Source organism: Rhipicephalus microplus, chromosome X (assembly GCF_043290135.1).
Source record: "Rhipicephalus microplus isolate Deutch F79 chromosome X, USDA_Rmic, whole genome shotgun sequence".
Lineage (NCBI taxonomy): Eukaryota > Metazoa > Arthropoda > Arachnida > Ixodida > Ixodidae > Rhipicephalus > Rhipicephalus microplus.
This window is the reverse complement of record NC_134710.1, coordinates 244,760,261-244,782,815: the sequence shown is the minus strand read 5'-3', so window position 1 is coordinate 244,782,815 and position 22,555 is coordinate 244,760,261. Positions and strand designations below refer to the sequence as shown.

The following is a 22,555-nucleotide window of genomic DNA, read 5'->3' as shown; positions in this document are numbered from 1 at the left end:
AACTACTACCAGAAAGCATAGCCGGCTTCAGAAGAGAAAGATGCACAATGGACAGCATTCTGCATTTGGTCACAGATGTGGAAAACCAACGAACGCAAGGAAATATTACTGTCGCTGTATTCCTTGATGTCCACCGAGCATACAACACAGTGAGTCACGTTCACGTTCTGGAAGGCCTGGCGTTACAGGGCTTCAAGGGCAAGATACTGCGTTAGATCGCTGACTTCCTGAAGCACGGGAAAATTTTTGAAGTTACGCAGGAGGGCCCAACGTCCGAACATGTCGTCAACCAAGGAGTGCCACAGGGCAGCGTGCTAAGCCCTACTCTCTTTATTGCAGTCATGGCGCAGCTCCCATATAATCTTCCACCTAACATCAGATGTTCAGTATATGCTGATGATATAAGTATATGGACGTCTGGTCCATCGTTTTTGGGTGTACAACAAACTCTACAAGAAGGATTGGATTATGTAGACCGTTTTCTAAAAAAAGAGGTATGGCACAGAGTCTGGTTAAAACAGCCACACTTCTTTCTGTTTACATTAAAAAGACCTGAAAATTTCCAGATTATTCTGCAAAATCAGCCTATTGAAATGGTTAAAACTCATAAATTCTTGGAAGTCATTTTAGACCGGAGACTAACATGGTCGCCTCATGTCCAGTCCCTGGAACAAAAAGTGAATCAGGCCATTCGAATCCTCCAGCATCTCTGCGGGGCCAAAGGGGTGGTACTACCGAGTCATTATTAGCCCTACATGTTGCCTGGATACGCCCCATCGTAACTTACTCACTGCCTCTGCTGCACGGACTCCCAGCCTCCACCGAAAGGAGACTTCACTTGTTATTGGCAAGGAGCTTGAGGGTATGTCTGGGTTTACCACGGTCAACTTCCAGTACTTTAGTGTATGCGGAGGCTCGAAAGCCACCTTTGGCAGTACTCCGAACTAAAGAAACATCTCGAAATTTATTTAGAATTTTCACGTAACATGAAAGTCATTTTTTATCTGGTGCACTAACAGAAAGGATGGCAACGAGACTACAGGATACTATATCATCATTTCAAGCAGTAGTACCAGAATTTACACAATGGAAACCTTCAAAACCACCTTGGACGCTGCCACTTCTCAACGTTATCCGTGAAATAGACGGCGTAGAAAAGAAAGCAGACATGGCACCTCTAGTAGCCGCACAGTTGGTACTTCATCAGCTTCATGTAATGCATAATGAAAAAAACGAAGATATATACAGACGGATCATGCACAGAAGAAGCGTCAGCCTGTGCAATCTTTATACCTAAAATTCAGAAAAAGATGTAAAAATTATCGCACAAATCTTCATCAACGACAGCAGAATTGGTGGCTATCTCTGAAGCAGTTAAGCTTATCTGCGAGAATCCTGAGCCACGAAAATGGGTGATATGCACTGATAGCAAACCTGCTCTTCAGCTAATCAGAAATGTGAGATCACCTTACAAAAATGGCAAAATAGCACAATGTATCGCAGAAACTGTGGATTATGACTCATCGCAGGGTCACAACATTGTATTCCAATGGATACCCAGCCACATTGGAATAAAGGGAAATGAAGATGCTGATAGTCCCGCGAAAAAAGCATTGAAGGAAGGACGGGATTGCGCAATCCCTATGTCTGGGGTAGATATTCGACATTTTATATCGCAAGGACCTAACCATTGTTCGAGGGAGAAGTGGTTTGAGAGCCCTAAATCAAAGGAAACGGTACCTCATGAAGTTGATCCACACAGAAAATTTTCCATAGCGACAGACCTCCCACGACACCTAGAGACATTGATCCACCAACTTAGATTGGAAGTAGCATACACAAACAGCTTCCTGCACAAGATACATCGATCCAACTCACCGGAATGCCATTGTGGTCATGCAGAAGAAAATGTTCGCCATATTCTTTTGGAGTGCGTTAAATACGCGAATGAAAGAGAAAAATTGAAAAACAAATTAGAAAGTTTGGACAGATGGCCCCTCACAATGAAGAAACTACTTGGACCATGGCCTCAGATGCATCTCCAGAAAAAGGCAATAATCTTCCTGACAGACTTTTAAGTGGAGACCGGACTGGACAAGCGCCCATGACTGACAGCCAGAGATGGGTATTATATAAAATGTGGTCATGTATGCACTGACATTAGATTAGTAAGGTGTGCGTGTAAGTAGTGTATGACTGTGTGAACTGCGTGAAGAAAACTGTGTATTGGTATGATATTTGAACTGGTTTCAGTGTGCTATTATGTTTTTTTCTTTTCCGTATTGTTAAGTTTTAGGTACCGTTCTGTATTACTATTTTATTTTTCGCTGCAGAACTTTGTTATATGGAGTAGCCGAGGCAATAGGCACCTCAACCTCTCCACAGCAATACAGTTAAAACAGAACAGTCTTGACTTATTAGACATTGAAATCCGCTATACCTGATGAAACTTTCATGATTGAAAGTTTTGCATATTCTATGTTCACATCTTGTTCTTTTTCATGTGTCTATGATGGTTTCTTTGAATAAATCCCCAGTTGGCCGTCAGTGCCTATCCACGTGTGTTTCATTTGCTTCGTCCCGTATCTGCACTGCTCATTATTTCTTTAAAAACAAAGTGCACTTTGAAATTACGACACTGCAGGGAGATTTCGGGCAGACGGGATCCTCCTGTATAATATACTTTCTCTACACAACATAAGTTTAATTCTTAGTTGTGCTCCGGCGTTTGTTTTGACATACTTTATCGTTCTTTTCGTATCTCGCAAGAGCCGTTTGCAAAATTTTGGCATTCGTTTTGAAAATTTGAGGTGCACTTTTCATCTCCAAACGTGCCACAACATACACGTTAACCTTTTAGGGCAACACATTCACTGTTCTCTACAGGCATCCGACAGCGGCCACCATCACCGGAGCTCTAACGGCCACTGTGTTCTGCCTTATGACTTGCGTTCAGGTCTACTCGTGGGACCTGTTCTACGCTTTCACGAGCGGGTCCAATGACATGAGGTGAGTGCCATTCATTTATCTCGCTTATAGGACGCTGCCACCATGGATGTCTCTTGGACAGGTGACAATATTCCGGTAACGACGCGCGTTGTCAGAACAAGGGGTGATAGTTTCCCCCAATGATGGTTTCCCACAATTGTAATTTCTTTGTTTCTTGCGCACTATACAGTTTATTTGCTAACAAAGTGTCTGTAAGCTTGAATCTGGCCCTTAATTAGTCTGTGTCTACACCGACCAGTACGTGAAATTGAATCGACACTGAGAACAAGACTGTCTACAGCGTACAGTCCGCAGTGTATTTTTCTATTGGTGACTCATACCCACTATGATGACTTTACTGTTATTCCGGTGGATACAGCTCAACAAATGTGGAAATAAAACATCCTTACAAAGCAAAGGCAATCGAATATATAGAAAAAATAACATGGGCTAGGAACTGGCACAATTATAGTAATAAGAGTGTGTCTGATTCGGTAATTCTTTTGTCAAACGCGTCCCCCCTCTTCATGTTCTCTGTCTTCCACAAAAGTTACGGCAATTAGTCCGCGCTTAAATTGGCACAAGAAAACTTCCAATATCTTTTAAGTATAAATTGTACGTAGTATCACTTGGCATAATACGTCATATAATGTAAACACTAAGTACAATGAAATGTTAACGCGAAACCGAGTTAACGCGAATCTAGTTCGCGTCCATGATCTGCCGAATAACAGTAATGCGAGTGCAATATCTCCTTCTGTGGATAAGCGCAACATTGACGCACCAAATAAGAAGATAGCACGAGATAATAAGGACATATATATATATATATATATATTGTACAGAAGCCGCCGAACACCGAAGTGGGTCGAACTCTTATGTGCTTTCTAGTGGGTCTGCCCAAAGAGAACGCCGCTCGCGCGGAGACCCCGTGTTTTGGCCGTTACTGTCGCCATTGTGTAGACTCGCTGTGTGCCGGCTAATAAACGCCATAACAAATTGGTGGAGAGTGCTACGATCCCCTTCGATGCCCTTGGAACTACGCTCACGTACGCTGCAATCTACAATGTCCCACGACGCCTCTCAGCAAACGCCTCCTCCCATGCCACCCCCATGTCCCGGTGTCCCCAGGATCCGCGATCCACCCATCTTCACGGGCGCCGATGGCACTGACGTGGAGGACTGGCTCGCCATTTACGAGCGCGTAAGCGTCCCCAACAAATGGGACGAGGACGGCAAGTTGACAAACTTGGTGTTCTACCTTGCGGGCGTTGCAAGTTTGTGGTACACCAACCACGCGTCCGAGTTTGCAACCTGGTCCGGTTTCAAGACTGCTATCACCAACGTTTTTGGCCGCCCTGCCGTTCGCACGCTGCAAGCCGAGCAGCGCTTACGCGAACGCGCTCAGCAGGCCGGTGAGTCATTCACCAGTTACATTGAAGATGTCCTGGATTTGTGCAAGAAGTCGAACGACAGCATGTCCGAATCAGACAAGATCCGGAACGTCATGAAGGGCATTGACGATGATGCCTTCACAATGCTGCTTGCCAAAAACCCAGGCACAGTAGCTGAGGTCATCAGGCTGTGCCAGAGCTAGGAGGAGCTCCGCCGGCAGCGTTCGATGACCCGTCGCTCCACATCACGAGATGCAGGGCTTGCAGGCTTGGAAGCGAGCTGTGATCAGGTGGCACTGCTGGCAGATCTCAAGTCCTTCATACGTGAGGAAATCGCGCGGCAGTTCTCTCTCCTGCCCTTTGCCCACCCATCGGCTGCTCAACAATCGGCCCCTACCATTCTTCCACCCATCCGCCGAGCGATTGAGCAGGAAATAGCGGAGGTCATGCCTGCGTACCACCCACAACAACTTCCGGCCCCTGCACCCCCAAGTTACGCCCAAGTGGTCGCAAGGCCACCTCCAGTCGTTCAAGCACCTGCACCAGTGACCTACGCCGAAGCTGCCGCACGACCTCCGTCCTTTGCAGCGGGTATGCCGGCTGCATATGTTGGCGCAACCCCTCAGCCTCATTTTCAGCCCACCATGCAGCCTTTCCAGACACCGTTCCTGGCGAGACCCACCCCGGCAAACCGATGGCGCACACCCGACAACCGGCCCATCTGCTTTGCTTGCGGTTACGCCGGTCACGTAGCCCGTTATTGCTCTCGACTACAGCCGGCTCCCACTTCTCCTGTTGCTGGCCACCTTAGCCGTTCGTATAACGAGGAACTGCCGTCTGTGCCACTGTCGTCTCGCCCAGGTCCGTCTGCTCGAAGGTCGCCGTCTCCACGACGTCGGTCTCTGTCCCCCATGCGGCCAAGTTCTTCTGCTCATGAGCGGGAAAACTAGTCGTCGCAGTCCCAGAGGCAAGGACTGCGACGCTATCGCATTGTGAAAGCCCTCAGAGCCGCCCATCTAATGTCATTGACGTGCTTGTGGACGGTGTTCATGCATCTGCTCTTATTGACACTGGAGCTGCGGTATCAGTTATGAGCGAAAACCTTTGCCGCTTGCTTCGAAAAGTGACGACGCCGATTTCTGGACTGTCCCTTCGTACCGCTAGCTCACATCGTATTAATCCTACAGCAGGCTGCACAGCTCGCGTTGTCGTTCAGGACGTTCTGTATGTCGCCCAATTCATCATCATTCCTGCATGCTCTCATGACGTCATCTTGGGATGGGATTTTCTCTCCCGCAACGACGCCGTCATTCATTGTGCCGCCGCCGAAATTGAACTCTCGCCCTTCTCGCATTTGACGCCAGAAGACGGTCCCTCGACACTGAACAAGATTCTTGTGAAAGACGATACTATAGTGCCTCCAAGCTCGACGATGGGCGTATCGGTCTACTGCACCGGTCTCTCCGACACAATTGCACTTGTTTCGCCATCCTACCGTGCTTCCAGGAGGAAAGGGTTGCTAGTACCTTTCGCGACCGTGCAAATCACCCAAGGCAACGCCGCTATTTTTGTGACCAACCCATCCCCGTACACTGTTACCTTGGTTCAAGGGGAATGTCTCGGCAGAGTGGAAGCAGTCGACGACGCACAAGTCCTGGACGTACCCGAAGACTCGCGTTGTCCCGATTCACGTACCATCAGTGCTGTTTCTACTTCTGACCCATCATCTCCTGATGTATTTGGCCCATTCATTGATGACAACCTTACGTCAGTGCAGCGTTCCCAGCTTCTAGACCTGTTGCAAGAATGCCGTTCTTCTTTCGATGTCGGGCGAAGTTCTCTCGGTCGCGCGTCCACTGTTACGCATCGTATTGACACTGGTGCCCATCCACCATTACGGCAACGTCCATACCGCGTGTCGCCTGCTGAACGCCGGCAAATTAACGAGCAGGTTGACGATATGCTCCGACGCGACGTCATTCGGCCCTCGGACAGTCCATGGGCGTCTCCTGTTGTTCTTGTTGCGAAGAAAGATGGTTCTGTGCGGTTCTGTGTGGACTACAGACGGCTCAATAAGATCACTCGCAAGGATGTCTACCCACTGCCGCGCATCGACGACGCAATTGACAGCCTTCACGGAGCCAAATTTTTTTCTTCTCTCGATCTGCGCTCGGGGTACTGGCAAGTACCCCTGGCTGATGACGCTCGACCGAAGACTGCCTTCATCACACCCGACGGCTTGTACGAATTCAACGTCATGCCGTTTGGTCTGTGTAATGCACCTGCGACATTTGAGCGCATGATGGACACCGTACTGCGCAACTTGAAATGGCACACGTGCTTGTGTTACCTCGATGACGTTGTTGTCTTCGCTCCAGATTTCTCCACCCATCTCCAACGTCTAAAAGAAGTTTTCGCACGTGTGAGCAATGCCGGCTTGCAACTAAATCTGAAGAAGTGCCGCTTTGCAGCACGCCAACTCACCATCCTGGGGTACGTCGTGTCCAAGGATGGCATTCTTCCTGACCCAGCCAAGCTTCGGGCCGTGGCCGAATTCCCAAAACCTGCGTCCGTCAAAGAACTGCGTAGTTTCGTGGGCCTGTGCTCATACTTCCGACGCTTTATACGAAACTTCGCCACGATTATATCACCGCTGACGAAGCTCCTCGGAAGTAACGGGCCCCTCAATTCGTGGTCGTCAGAGTGCGACAACGCGTTCTTCAAGCTCCGCCACTTGTTGACGTCTCCTCCCATTCTCCGCCACTATGACCCTACGGCCCCAACAGAAGTGCACACGGACGCCAGTGGTGTAGGCCTCGGCGCTGTCCTGGCGCAGCGCAAACCCGGGTTCCCTGATTATGTTGTGGCATATGCAAGCCGTACGCTCACAAGAGCCGAGACAAACTACACCGTCACGGAAAAAGAGTGCCTGGCAATCGTCTGGGCTCTTACAAAGTTTCGACCTTATTTGTATGGTCGCCCATTCGATGTCGTCACTGACCATCATGCACTATGCTGGCTGTCATCATTCAAGGATCCCTCAGGCCGCCTCGCCCGTTGGGCTCTTCGCTTACAAGACTACGACATCCGCGTCCTCTACCGCAACGGACGCCAGCATGCTGACGCCGACGCCCTCTCGCGCTCCCCTCTGCCTGAAGCTAACGTGCTCTGCTCAGTATCCTCGGTTGTTGTTTCTGCCATTGATGTTGACATCATCGCTACCGAACAGCGAAAGGATAATTGGATCGCCCAACTGATCGACTTGCTCTCTGATCCGTCCGCAACGCCATCCACGCGTGCCTTGCGTCGTCGAGCTCACCATTTCGCCATTCGTGACGGCCTCCTACACCGACGCAATTACGACGCCGATGGCCGGCAGTGGCTACTCGTGATACCCCGCAGTCTGCGGTCGGAGATATGTGAATCCTTCCATTCTGATCCACAGTGCGCGCACTCTGGGGTATTCAAAACCTACCATCGCATTAGACAACGCTACTTCTGGCGCGGGATGTACCGCTACGTCCAGCAGTTCGTTCGCTCCTGTCTCACTTGCCAACGCCGCAAACCGTCCGCACACATGTCACCAGCCGGTCTGCAACCGCTACCTTGCCCTGACCGTCCGTTTGGGCGCATAGGTATCGATTTGTACGGACCACTTCCTCTGACGTCCACTGGCAACCGCTGGGCCATCGTCGCCGTAGATCATTTAACGCGATACGCCGAAACCGCCGCTCTCCCTGCGGCTACTGCGCGTGATGTTGCGTCCTTCCTACTACATCGATTTATATTGCGCCATGGTCCACCCCAGGAGCTTCTCAGCGATCGAGGCCGTGTCTTCTTGTCAGAAGTCGTCGATGCCATTCTCACTGAGTGCCATTCTGTCCATCGCAAAACTACTGCTTACCACCCGCAGACGAATGGTCTGACCGAACGCTTTAACCGCACCCTCGGCGACATGCTGTCGATGTACGTCGCCGCCAACCACACGAATTGGGATACCATACTGCCCTTCGTCACTTACGCCTACAACACCGCCCCTCAGAGCACGACTGGTTTTTCACCTTTCTTTTTGCTGTACGGAAGGCACCCGTCACACACCATCGACACGATACTCCCGTACACGCCGAATCCATCTGAGTGTACACCTATTTCCGAGACCGCCAGGCTTGCTGAAGAGTGTCGCGAGCTTTCCAAGACTTTTACGACGCATGAGCAAGAGCGGCAGAAGAGTATTCGTGATGGCTCCGCCACTTCTGAGCCCACCTTCCTTCCTGGTTCCCTTGTATGGCTCTCAATCCCGACCTCTGTAGCTGGCCTTTCTTCCAAACTACTCCCGAAATATGAAGGTCCCTACCGTGTGATCGAGCGCACATCTCCGGTCAACTATCTTATCGAGCCAATTGAACAATCTTCGGACATGCGCCGCCGCGGGCGCGACATAGTCAACGTGGAGCGTCTGAAGGCTTACTATGACCCGCTCGTAGTGACAAGCTGTTAGGTCGCCAGGCGGCTCCCTCTTCGACCCCGGGGTAATTGTACAGAAGCCGCCGAACACTGAAGTGGGTCGAACTCTTATGTGCTTTCTAGTGGGTCTGCCCAAAGAGAACGCCGCTCGCGCGGAGACCCCGTGTTTTGGCCGTTACTGTCGCCATTGTGTAGACTCGCTGTGTGCCGGCTAATAAACGCCATAACAATATATATATATATGTATATATATATATATATATATATATATATATATACATATATATATATATATATATATATATAACACTTCTACTTTAAATAAACAGGCAAGCAATATCGGCATACAACAGGCATACAACAGGCAGGCAACAGGCATACAATATCGAGCCAGTCTGCACGAGCTCACACTAAACATCGTTCTCTTTCCTATTATACTTCTTTGTGGCGCCCCGTAGCATCACCACCGGCAGTGAGGGCACCGTCTTGATGCTTGGTTTGTCCGAGTAATATCGCTTCACTGGTGTGACGTGAACAACGTCAGAACACGATCGCGCGCTGGTGGCGTCAAGAGGTTCAATTTTATATGTCACGTCGGTGACTTGGCGCACCACACGGTACGGACCCGAGTACGGTGAGGTCAACTTTTCGAACTGGTCAACTCGCCGTGACAGCATCCCCAGAAGGACTGTGTCTCCACGACTGAAGTGGACATCAGGATGGCACGCGTTGTAGACCAGTCATTGTCGTTTCTGCGAATTGCCCAGACGCAGGCGAGCAATCTCACGTGCATCTAGAGCTCTAGAGATCACATCTAGGGCATATTCTGGCGTGTGGCTAAGGGCAGAAAGGAGCGTGTCAAAAGGCAACGTGGGTTCTCCTTCGTACAGGAGGAAAAAAGGGCGAGGAACCCGCAGTACCATGCCCAGACGTATTAAAGGCAAATGTCCAAATTTGGAGGGTGAAGTCCCTGTCACGATGGTCGGGAGAAACGTACATGGGGAGCATGTCCGTGATAGTTCTATTTAGCCGCTCTATGAGCCCATTGGTTTGAAGGTCATACGCCGTTGTTAACTTGTGCTTTGTAGCGCAAGAGTGTAATATGTAGAGCGCCGAGGAGCGCCGTGGTGTACTATGACGTCTTCTACGAGGAAGTCAGTGACGTCGGTCGCACAACTGTTAGGAACAGCCCGCGTGATACCGAGTGGATATCGAGTGGTGTAATCCGTGGCGACTGCTATCCACTTGTTTCCGCTGGCCGATAAAGGCAACGGTACTAGTAAGTCAAGACCTACCCTGTAAGATGGTTCGGATGGGACCTGAATGGGCTGAAGGCGTTCCGCTGGAAGGGTTGCTGGTTTTTTTTGTGGTGTTGACAGGATTTGCATGAGGCAACGTAACGGCAGACGGATCAGTAAATACCGGACCAAAAAAAGCAACGTCAAACGCAGTCATAAGTTCTTGAAATTCCCAGGTGACCGGCTGTCGGAATATCTTGCAACTGTGCAAGGGCAGTCTGACGAATATGTTGTGGTATGACTAACAGCAGCTCAGGTCAGTCAGGATGCATGCTGTAGTGATATATTACGCCATCTTGGAGCAGAAACATATGGAGAGGCGGAGGAGTTGTGGGACCACCGAGCCGAAGGATTATATCTCTGAGGTGAGGATCACGGCATTGCTTATCTCCGATGTTGCTGGACGCGGAAAGTGCCAAAACGTAAGTTGACTCGTCGCTCTCAGAAAGGTCTTCTGGGTCTATTGGATGACGCGACAAGCAATCAGCGTCCTCGTGGGTGCTGCCTGATTTGTAGAAAACCGTGAGGAATATTGCTATAGCCGTAGAGCCCACCAGCCTAGACGTCCATTAGGATCTTTTAAGGACGACAACCAGCATAAGGTGTGATGATCACTGACAACTGAGAACGGGCGTCCATACAAATAAGGCCGAAATTTAGCCACTGCCCAGATGAGTGGGAGGCAGTCGTGTTCCGTGATGGAATAATTTGGTTCTTCTGGCGGGAAAAGACGGCTAGCGTATGCAGTAATGTGCTCACAGCCGTGCGGTCGTTGTGCCGAAATGGCTCCGATTCCGTGGCCACTGGCGACGGTACGCACTTCCACTGGAGCGCACATGCCAAGGTGGCCGAGAATCGGTGGCATTGTAAGTCTGGTCGTCAGTTCAACGAACGCTCTGATTTGTTCAGGTCCCCACACCAAAGCGTCATTTTTTAGTAGTTCCGTGAGTGGGCGGGCGTGCGACGTCAGCGAAATTCTGCACAAATGTACGAAAGTAAGATCAAAAGCCAACAAAGCTTCCAACGTCGTTCACAGATGTCACAGAGAAATCACAGAGAAATCCTCTACGGTGCTAAGTTTCTCAGGATCGGGACGGACACCAGAAGAATCGACAAGGTGTCTAAAGACAGTGAGCTGCCGGCGGCCGAATCGACAGTTTGACGAGTTTAGTGTGAGCCCTGCTTTGCGGAAAACTGAAAGAATTGTTGAGAGACGCTCCAGGTGCGTTTCAAAAGTTGGCGAAAAACAATGACGTCATCAAGGTAACATAAGCAGATTGACCACTTGAAACCATGAAGAAGGGCGTCCGTCCTTCGTTCGAATGTAGCCGGGGCAATGCATAAGCCGAATGGCATTACTTTGAAATGATATATCCCATGGGGAGCTATAAATGCTGTCTTTTCACGGTCCAGATCTTCAATTATTATTTGCCAGTACGCGGAACGAAGGTCGATGGAAGAGAACTAATTTACTCCACTAAGGCCGTCAAGAGCGTCATCTATTCGTGGCAGAGAATACACGTCTTTTTTTAAAACTTTGTTAAGATTTCTGTAGTCGACACAGAAGCGCCAGCTGTTATCCTTCGTTCTCACAAGGACAACGGGCGAAGCCCTAGGAGTTGAAGACGGTTCAATGATGTCTCGGGTAAGCATTTTGTCGACTTCTTGCTGGATCACGTGGTGCTCGGTTGAGGAAACCAATAGGGTCACCGGTGTACTGTATTTGCATCGCCGGTGTTGATCCGATGCCTTATAAAGGTCGTTTGACCTAGGGGTTGGTCAGAAAGATCAAAGACGTCTTGATACGACGCAAGAAGGCCACGAATCGCAGACACATGGTCGACCGGGAGATCAGAGGCAATCATATTAGTTATGCAGTCTAGTGTACTGCCCAAATGAATACTGGCAGACCACGGTGTATTCTCTGCTAAGGCGGATATGTCGAAGTCGCCGGCCGGGGCAAGGGTTGCAAGGGATATCCTTCGTGGCAGCACTTCAGAGCAAAGTCCAAGTTCACAATGGGAAGACATGCCACGTTGTCCTTGATTTTGATGATGGTGTGGGGGAACGCACATTGAGCGAACACAGGACTGTAGGATTAGGTGAAATGACATAATCAACGTCAGCCACAGGTGGATCAGAAGAGACGGCGATATACGTCACAGCTCGACAAGATATGCGAATAAAGTCGATGGAGCATAGCTTTGGCGGCGCAGGATCAGGGGGGTCAACGGCGTGGCGTAAAATGAGCTGAGCAACACCAGCAGAGCAGTCAATTAGGGCGGTATGCTACGACAGAAAATCGAGTCTCAAAATGATGTCATGTGGGCAGTAGTCCAGTACGTAAAAAGGAATAGTGCACTCTAAGGCAAAAGTGTGCTAAAAAGGCGTGTGGTTCGTCTTTTTGGGGACTAATGGGGCAGCCAGAACCATTCATTCCTTTAAGGACTAACGACACCGGGTCCAACAGTCCCCATAGGCGAGTTCAAGGGATGAACATTTAATCCTCACGTTTACACCCTAGTGAGTAACCGTTAGTCCCACAAATCACCTCAAAGGACTAACATTTATTCCTCACATTTGCACCTTTTAGGGCAACTGTTAATACCCACCTTCACACCTTACTGGACAACTGTTAGTCCTTACAGTTGCACCTCGCCGGACAAACGATTGATCCACTCAAATAATCCGATCGGGTGAACTTTTTCTCCCCAGTTCAAACATTTTTTTTCTACATACACATAAAGTTTACCCATTCTTTTAAATGAATTCGTGGTAAAGGGTACAAGTGCAGTCTCGTTGTCACATCTTGTTCACTCCTTTGGAAGCTCCTCCGACGAAAGCGATAGATGACAGGCATTGCAGACGACAGCGCACGCAGCCTTCTGCCTGTTGTGTTCCTGCGGCTGTACGTTCAATAAGATTGTAAAAATAGTTAGACACGCGTGACAGAAGATGAAGACGCACGCATATGACAAGTACGTGCACGTTCATACAAAAGCATGCATGTAAAATATGACACACAAATAACTTTACCTTCACATCTCGTACAGCACTTCTGAAGCTGCTCTGACGAAAGAGATATATGACAGGCATCGCAGACGCCAGCGCACACAGCCTTCAGAACAGTGTGGGCCCACGGCTGCACAAGTATGTAAAATAGTGAGTCACACGTGACAGAGGATGAAAATGAATGCATATGAGAAATACGTGCAAGGTGAAATAAAAACATACGTGAGATTTGACATGCTAATAATTTCACCGTGATGTCACACATCGTTAAAGACTTATTTCGATCCCCGTAGTGCAACAGCTTAAGAGCGGCGGCCGTAGCCACAACTCTGCGAACCACCGAGCCGCCAACAAGTCGGTGAGTTCTAATTGAGCGACGTCGTTCAGCTCGAGCAAGCGAACGCGAGACCAAACACGGCGCTGCACGCGGAGTGTCTGCCGCCAGCTTACTTCGAACAGGAAAGCAAGCGTACGCTTGGCCGCCACTACGAACAGCGCCGAGCTGGTTGGGAGCTAGCGCCGAAGAAATCGACGGTAATACGGCCCTTTTCCACAAACTCGAGCAAGTGCAGCGCGTAAACGTGAGTCCACCGCCGCGACCAACGGACGGCTCCGAGCTGCTTGCGACCGACTGACGGGGAAGTCAACTGAAAGGCGACCAATTTTCACCGAGTTCCGATGCTAGCGTAAGCCCCGCCAGCCCGTGCTGGTGCACTTACAGCGCGCGAAATACTACAAGCAAGCTCGTTACGAGAAGCCGCAAGGCGTTTTCGACGACTCCCAACACAGCGACGATGTCTCAGCCCTATATCGTGAGCCCGCCGCTCATCGCGGCGGCGAAGACAGGCGAGCACTTGATGAGCGAGCGAACGGGAGGCCAGCGGCAATGGTGGCCAATTTCCTGGCGGTCGCAAAGCACAGGCGAACTGCAGACGGTCAAGCTAACCTTCACGGTGCATTTTGTGCGTGCGATATACAAGACGACCAAGCCCGTTGCCTGCAAGCACGATCCGTATCGCACAGGCCACAAGTAGAGTAGAATTAATCCCTGGATCACCTACTTGCATCACCTACTTGCGAAAGAATCCGGCGCTGATTTCTGCGCTGAGTCGGACTGAAGTAATGTATCCGATAGGCGTGCTGTCTTCTCGGCTACCATATTGGCCTTCCCAAGTGTTGCTGTCGTGTGTTACAGCGCGGCGTGGTGACGTGTCAAGACCTTCTCCAGAATTCATGGGTGGGGCGAAAAGTAAAAGCAGCAGCGCACGCTCATCCAAGCGTCCATGTAAGCACCACGTCATGATTTCTAGATGGTAGAATCCAGGCGGCCATGGTCGAGCACTCCGAGCGCGACGCAACGCCAACCGTCGCCAGCAAAATACGGGGAAAAACTGAGCCAGGAGAGGAGGAGGATGGTAGTGACCTTGGCAACGCTTTGTGCACTGCCTGCATTTCCCGGGTGGTTAATCCTTTTGGTGCGTGTTTGGAGACTAAGTGGTTTGCACGCGGCACGCTTCCGTTTTTGGTTGCTCCTCAGTGGTCTATCCGTTCATCGCGTGCGCCTATTGGGCTCCGTTACTCCTTTTCCGAGTACTTTTGCCTTAGAGTGTGATATGACGTCCAGCAACAGTGACGCGGGTGGCACTCATCTCAGTGACCGCTGGTGTTGCACCATCAGTGACTCGGACAACAGTGATTGGAGCAGGAGTGAACACTTTCTTGAGTCGAGCACAAAGGCTGGATGGAGTTCATGCCTCATATGTGAGCGCCGGTGTCAATGAGTGCTGCCACAGAAGTACCGTCAACATTCACTTTAATAGCTGTTGTGCGCGGATATCGTGTGTATAAGAATTTCGGGTCGGGTCGTCGAAGCAGGCTCACTTCTAGGAGCTGCGCCCGTCAGTTTTCCGAGGGCTGGTGGTAGGAGGGTGCGGGAGAGCGCCATTGGTTAGTTGAGCGGGACATGCGTACAGAGGGCGGCGGGGAACGGTTCGGTTGGCCGGTCCTAAATGGCGAAGCATCGTCTTGTTCCACGTGGTTCGGAATCCGAGAACCAGCAGGTGGGCGTCGGGTGTTGGCATAATGCGACCATGGCTGCCGATTCCAGGAAGTGCGGCAATAACGTGAATTATGGCTGACTCGTCTACAGTTAAAGCAGATCGGGCTGTCATCGGAAGTTTGCCATTCTGCCGAGTTCCGGTAACGTGGGCGGTTACCGGAACTCGGCGTACTCGGTCCGCAAAACATGTTAAGTGCACTGGGCAGTCGGTAGTCAGGTTGGTCAACGGAGCATAGCGTCTGAAGTACGGCGTTGGCTAGTTCCTGGCGCACATCACTCTTGATCAAAGAAAACGTGGCGCGAGGGTAGTCGGGGGCCCGGACTTGGTCAGACAGGGGAGATGCTGCTTTATTTTCGTGGCACACGATGCGCACAATATTGTCGGAAGCAGAAGGCTGGTGGCAGACGGGCATCCTCGCAGGTAGATGTTGCAGCCGTGTTGGGAAGACGTGAAAAGTGTGGATTGATACGACGACGTTTAGCGTCTTCGAAGCGTTGGCATTCATTATTAACGTCGTCTATGGTCGATGAGTTTCGAAACACGAGAAGTGTGAAGGCGTCATCGGCGATTCCTTTGAGGATGTGCGCGACTTTTTCAGATTCCGGTATCTTGTCGTCAACCTTCCGGCAGAGGGCGAGCACATGTTGTATGTATATAATGTATGACTCGGTGCAGGACTGGAGTCGGCAAGCTAGGTCTTTCTGTGCAGCAGGACGCCGCCCAATGGGCTTGCCGAAGAGATCGATGAGTTTCTGTTCGCAGATGTCTCAATTCGTGATTTCCTCTTCGTGGTTGGAAAACCAAACTTTAGCTGTGCCATCAAGGTAGAAAATAATATTGGCCAACGTGAGCATCGGATTCCAGTTTTACAGAGCGCTCACCCGTTCGTACAGCTGAAGCCATTCCTTCACGTCAGTACTGTCACTGCCCGAAAAGATGCCTGGGTCATGCGTTTGGGTCAAGATGACGGTGCGGTTAGTAGCGGCTGGATGCGGTGCAGTTGGGTGCTGCGTAGTTGAACGAAGGACGGTTGGGGTAGTCTCCCAAGAATCGTCGTTCACGTCTTCATCAGTCATCGCACAGGCAGCCAAGGAACGTCCGCTGCGTAGAATCGTCGTGGATGTTGACTGTGAGAAGACCCGAACTGTCCACCAAAATGTTACAAGAAGAAGTCGTCTGAAAAATAATTTTACTTTAGATAAACAGGCAGGCATACAATATGGAGCCCAGTCTGCACGATCTAGCACTAAACATCGCCATATTTCCTAATATGTTCATTTGTGGCGCCCCTAGCAATATATATATATATATATATACATAAATATATATATATATATATATATATATATATATATATTGCGACGTTCCATTCCTCATCAAATTTTCTTATCGCCCCAAATACACTACACAATCTCAGCGCAAACCGTGCCTGCAGTTTACGAGAAGCTTCAGGACTGTAGTAGATCATTTCGATAAGATCACGCCCACTCCGTGAACTGTAGAGATTATTCCGGAATTTACGTCACCGCCAGCAATAATGCTGGAACATTCGATGGCAAGAGTATAAATGCCGACGCACTTCGCCGCTTGTCAGTAGTTGATCGAGGGCCGACGCTCCGTTCGCCGATCTAGCTGTCTCTTCTCGAGTCCTCGTGCGAGACCCGGGGTCACGTCACGCGGACGTCGACCCCAGAGGTTCAAGTTTGCAAAAGAAGTCTACGTGGCACCGGCGTCTTGTACGCGCGACCACCGCCCCTGGGTCTCGGGCCTTGCTGCCTGAAGCCCGCCTACCCCATGCCAGGAGGAGGTGCAAGGTCCCCGGTTCACACCCGCCGTCCCGGAGTCCCCCTACGGTCCACCTGGTACCACCGAGACCTGCGCGGCGCCCACCTAGGCTGAGCCACGTCCTACCAGAGTGCAGCTCGAGTGCACGTTACAAGTCACCCACAAGCCACGCCCAACCGGCGGCTTGCGGGGTCCGCCCACCAGAATGGCCACGCCATTTGAGCTCCTGGTGAGGGAGAATTGTTTCATGTTTTCCGCGCCCGAGGGCGATATCTCTGTCGATGAGTTAATTGACGCAATTGAAGAGACAGCTGGTGACGACAGCGTATTAGTACTGCAACATATGGGGGGCGCAAAGTTTCTTGTATGCACCCGCAATGCTGGCCAGGCGACGAGGCTAATGGTGGCGGAAGGATTTGAAGTGAACGGGGCGAGGGTGCCAGTAGAGGCCGTCGGGCCGCCGGTTACATATGTGAACGTTTACCGTTACCCCGCTTTTCTATCAGACGAGGCCCTTAGCAACGCCTTAGCCCAGTTTGGTAAAGTGAAGGGCATTACGTTCGCCACCCTAGCCACTCGCCAGACCAAGTTAAACAGGGTACGTGTAGTTAAAATTGAGATGTGCCGCCCAGTCCCCAACTTCATCATTATTGCGGGGCACAAAGTCATGTGCGAGTACAGAGACATGCGCCGGGTGTGCGTGCGTTGAGGTGAAGTTGGGCATATGGCGACTGCGTGCACCACGGCGTACTGTAAGCGGTGCGGCACCTTCGGCCACGATACTGAGGGCTGCTCGGCAGACTGTAAACGTTGCGGGGGTCACCACGGAACACGCGAGTGCTTTCGTAAGCGCTCATACGCTTCGGCCGCCCGCGGCTTCCCCTCGCTATCTGAATCCGCTTCGTCACACTCTCAGTCAAGCGGCCCCGCCTCTGCCCGAGCAACTCGTCGCGTATGCAGGTCCTTACGTCCAAGTCCGCATCCCGCACAACCGAGGGGGGATCCCCTTCCGGGGACCACGACTTCCGATCTGACTTCAGGCAGTGGCATGGGCGATCCGTCCGCCAGTGAGGGGGAGAGGCCCGGGAGTTTTGACGAGACTACCACCAGGTCGACCGAAACAAAGTCGAGCGATATCGAGACGGGTTCGTCGCAATCATCCCCCCCTAAGCCGCCTCCACCCTCGGCGAGCCGGGATGACTGTGGGAATTCGCTGACCGCGGCTGAAGCGACCCCCGAGTCCAACGAGCAGGAAGAGGCTCTCCTCGCTGTATCCCACACACCCGTCAACGTCCGGGCCCTAGTGACCAGCCTGGCCTTGGAGGCCGGTACCCGAGACCCAGCCGGCGACAACGCCCCCATAAAAAGTAAAGGGTATTACTTTCTACCCGGTGACAGCGAATGCGACCATGCTGCATCGACTTCCTCCCCCGCCTCCCATTCGGCACGCCCAAGCCGGAAATCGGACGCGAAAACTGGACACATGGCCACTGGGCTAGAGCAGAGAGCTCGCTCGCGCTCACGAAGACGCCCTCATGACGATAAGCGGTATCTGGGTGAGAAGGCAGCCAGCAAGGAGGCGCGGCAGCGTAGACCCGGGCCAGCAGGTCAAAACAGTGATAGCGATGCTCCACCACACGCTAAGGCTCAGAAGCTTGAGAAAGACGGTGTAAGCAAAGGGGAACCACCCCCCAAGCCCCGAGACGCACGTCACTGAAGCGGCGCACCTGCCCTGTCGGCTTCACGGCCCTTTTCCCTTACTCTCATTCGCTCTGGCCGCACTACGTCCCACTTGCCTTCCCTTCTCCTTCTGGTGCAGCACCCTCCTCGCCCCTTTCTGTCAGCACGCGGCTGTCGCCTATCTTGCTCGGTGCATTCGCTCACCTTTCTTTCCTTCTCCCCTCCAGCGCTTGGCATCGCGCCCAATCGGCGGATGACGGCCACGCTGCTTGCTAGCTCGATACTTCCCGCATTTTGTTTTCTTCTTTTTAAGGTTTTTGATGGCCTTTTTGAAATTGGCTACGTGGAATATCCGAGTGTTTAGAGATAGGGCGAAACAATCAGCGATCCTAGGTTTCGCTAGGAACCAGAACATAGACCTCCTCTTTATTCAAGAGGCGAATTTCCGAACGCCGCTGGATGTGGTTAATTTCCGCCGAGATCATCAGACCGACGCCTTTTTCTCTCTGGCGACCACGAGAGCATGCGGGGTCGGAGTAATATTCGTATCAAGCAAATTTCGATCAAAATCCTATTGCATTTTCGGGGTGAATGGCCGGTACATAATGATTGACAATTTCATCGAAGGCAAAAAGATACGCATTGTGAACGTCTATGCCCCCGTGACAAGAAAAGATACGAATAACTTCTTTCAAGAGATGCACGAACTCCTCCTAGAGCCCATTCTCCACGTACTGGTCGGTGATTTTAATTGCGTGGTAGATTCTAACCGGGACGTGAGGGGGCCAAGCCAAGGAAGATCAATCTACAATGCAAAAGAGTTGGTGAAAACCCTTCGGCACCTAAACCTCTCGGACATATGGGTACACCTCCATAAAGACCGATTCGTAGCAACCCGTACCTCTAGATCAGCAGGAAGTAGAATAGACCGGATGTACTTTCCGGACCTCCTCCTCCCTTTGGTTGAAGAATGCGAAGTACTCGCGCTCCCGGCCAACCTGAAAGAGAAGACGGATGACGCCCCGCTCGTCACGATGGTAAAGGGATCCCCCGGCCCGCACTTTGATAACAATAGCTGGAGAATAGATGCTGAGCTGCTGAGAGATGAGACTTGCATAGAAAACTTGAAAGCTGCCATCAGCGCATCAGTAGAAAATGCCGGACATATTACCCCCCTCTGTGGGATAAAATTAAGGAAGAATGGAAGGCCCTGTTACAAAAAGAAGGCAAAGCCAGAAAAAGACGTCATACACAAACGATGAAAGAACTTCTTCGCCGAATGCAGATCATTAGGGCAGCCGACACGTTGACCTCATGTACAACAGAGTACCTGACCTCGCTCGAGGAGCAATACAACCAACTCCTCAGAGATACCATGAGGCGACCTAGAAGTGAGCATAGACTGTTGGGCATTGCGACCGGAGTTGATGTGAGGGAAGTACGTGGAAATGGCTGTTTGCAAATTACGGAGGCAAAGCGCTTAGACGGTTCTGTAACTGAAGAGCCAGCAGAAATTGAGAACATCTTCAGAAAGTACTTCAGCATACAGTTCCAAGACACCGAACCAATAGACACCAATCGGGGACCCGACCATGTCAAAGAACTTTGCAAACATCTGCAACGAATTAAGGAGGAGGAGGAGCCAGCAACCCTTAGCGCTGAAGAGCTTCGCGAAGCCATAAGAAGCATGACCCCCAATTCTGCCCCAGGTGCTGATGGTCTGACTGCAGCCTTCTATGTGAGTTTTCTCGAAGTTCTCGAAGTACCCTTGCTCGCGATGCTGAATGCAATCTTCAGGTCCTTTAAGAAACCCGACTCCTTCGGAGTTGGTAAAACTGTCCTACTACAGAAAGAGGGGGCACAACCAAACGAGCCCACGGCGTGGCGTCCAATCACGCTTTTGAACACCGATTACAAGCTGGTAGCCACTATACTGAACAACAGACTCAAGCTCCTGTTACCGGACATCATTAGCTCGTACCAAACGTGCGCGATTCCAGGAAGGTCGCTTTTTGCGAACCTCACAGTGATCCGTGACTCTTTCGAATACGCGATGACAAGAGGTTTCCATGGTGTTTTCATTTCCGTAGACCAGGCTAAAGCTTTTGACAGGGTACGACACCATTACCTCTTCGACGTGATGCAGGAGTTTGGCTTACCGGCAAGTTTTATAAAACTGGCAAAATCTTTGTACGAGGACCTAACCTGCACCGTTGTGATAAACGGAGTCGCAACGCCGGCATTCAAGTATAGCAGAGGCATATGGCAAGGATGCCCATTGGGCCCGACCTTTTTTGTCATGTCGTGCGAGCCGCTGATCACAAGTGTTATTGCGCATGAAGGCATTCGGGGCTTCCCACTGATGGGCCAGGAGCAAGTGAAAGTGCTGGCATGCGCGGACGACATTTCCCTGTTTGTTCGGGATGAAAGCAGCCTCCAAGCCTTCAGTGTGACGTTCACAAGATACGCGCAGGCATCCGGAGCAGCGATAAATGCGGACAAGAGCAAGGCCATGCTATATGGAACTTTCCCCAGAGAAGCCCTAGGAAACATCGAAGTGGTGTCCATCGTTAAAGTACTGGGAATCTACTTCTCCAGTGAAGGGGTGGCACCAGTCACGTGGCAAAGAGCCCTCGAGAGGGCAAAGCAGGCAGCCGACCTCATTCGCCTCCTAAACCTCACGTTACGTGAAAAAACGCTGGCAGCAACGACCACCGTTTGCGCGTTTGCGTTCTACGCCAGTAGGGTAGCGGTGATTCCTAGGAAAACCGCGAGCCATCTGAACGCCGTGATCATCTATTTGCTATGGAAAGGGAAACCGGCACCAGTCAAGCGACACCTCCTTCAACTACCCGAGGACAAAGGTGGCCCCAGCCTTCCACACGTACAAATGACCAGCCAGATAGTGGCCCTCAAGATTACCCGCATGCTTTATTACGCAGCGAGTTGCGTTGGGAAGAATCTAATCAACTACTGGACAAGCACCATCACGCACTATCTAAAAAACCACAAACACACTGGCCCACGCCCAGAAGCGCCCTCACACTTTTACAGGATGGCGGCAACTACGACAAAGATCATAGAAAAAGAAGCTCCGAACTGCGACATTGACAAGGGCTCACCCGCCCGAATCGTCGAAGCGATAACAGAAAACCAGTTGTCCGAAGAAGAAAAGAAGCAGATCAAAAGCCTAGGAATATGCAAACAAACAAGCAATAAGTACCGACCGTGCGAAGTACATGACTTCGAGTGGAAGCGCAAGTGGCAAGTTTTGCCCACGAGACATCGCCTGCACCGGTTCGGCATCACGCCGAATAGCCAGTGTCCTAATTACCGCGCTGAGGAAACGATCTCCCACGCGTTGTTAGAATGCGGGGCGGCCAAGTCGGTATGGCGCCTGGTTGCGAGGTGCTTCAGCATCCGCCCACCCCCGGCCCTCGAAAGGAATAGGGGCTGCTTCGTAAGGCTGGTAATTGCCATCACACTCTTTGTGATTTGGAAACGCCGGTGCCTTGCTGAGGTAAAGAACACCCCAGTGAGAGCGGCCTACCCAGCACTAGCCATGATCAGGCAGAAAATAGTGCAGTACTTGGCCAAGCAACTGGAAGCTGGCTGGGAGGACCAGTTCCTTCGCCGCTGGCACACAAAGTTTTTTTTCGTCAGAGGTGCGAAACTCCGTACCCCCATAATCCCCTACTAACCCCTTCTCCCCAAAAAATTGTGTTACAAGTGTATGTATAGCGCCAGTCGAAGTATTGTAAATATATATATATATATATATATATATATATATATATATATATATATATATATATGATTGTAAATATATATTTGTGGTTTTTTTATGAATGTATGCATAGTTTAGCACAAACTT

The 22,555-nt window shown here is 50.8% G+C and overlaps 1 protein-coding gene across 2 annotated transcripts in view; it reads left to right on the top strand.

Annotated features, from left to right (window-relative positions):
* The window catches only part of LOC119162279 (nose resistant to fluoxetine protein 6), a 193,860-nt gene that overhangs the window by 47,860 nt on the left and 123,445 nt on the right, over positions 1-22,555 (top strand). For both annotated transcript variants that reach the window (XM_075878888.1, XM_075878889.1), the window contains exon 11: positions 2,887-3,009. In XM_075878888.1, coding sequence (XP_075735003.1) covers positions 2,887-3,009 — 123 coding nt within the window. The remainder of the gene's footprint in view (positions 1-2,886; positions 3,010-22,555) is intronic.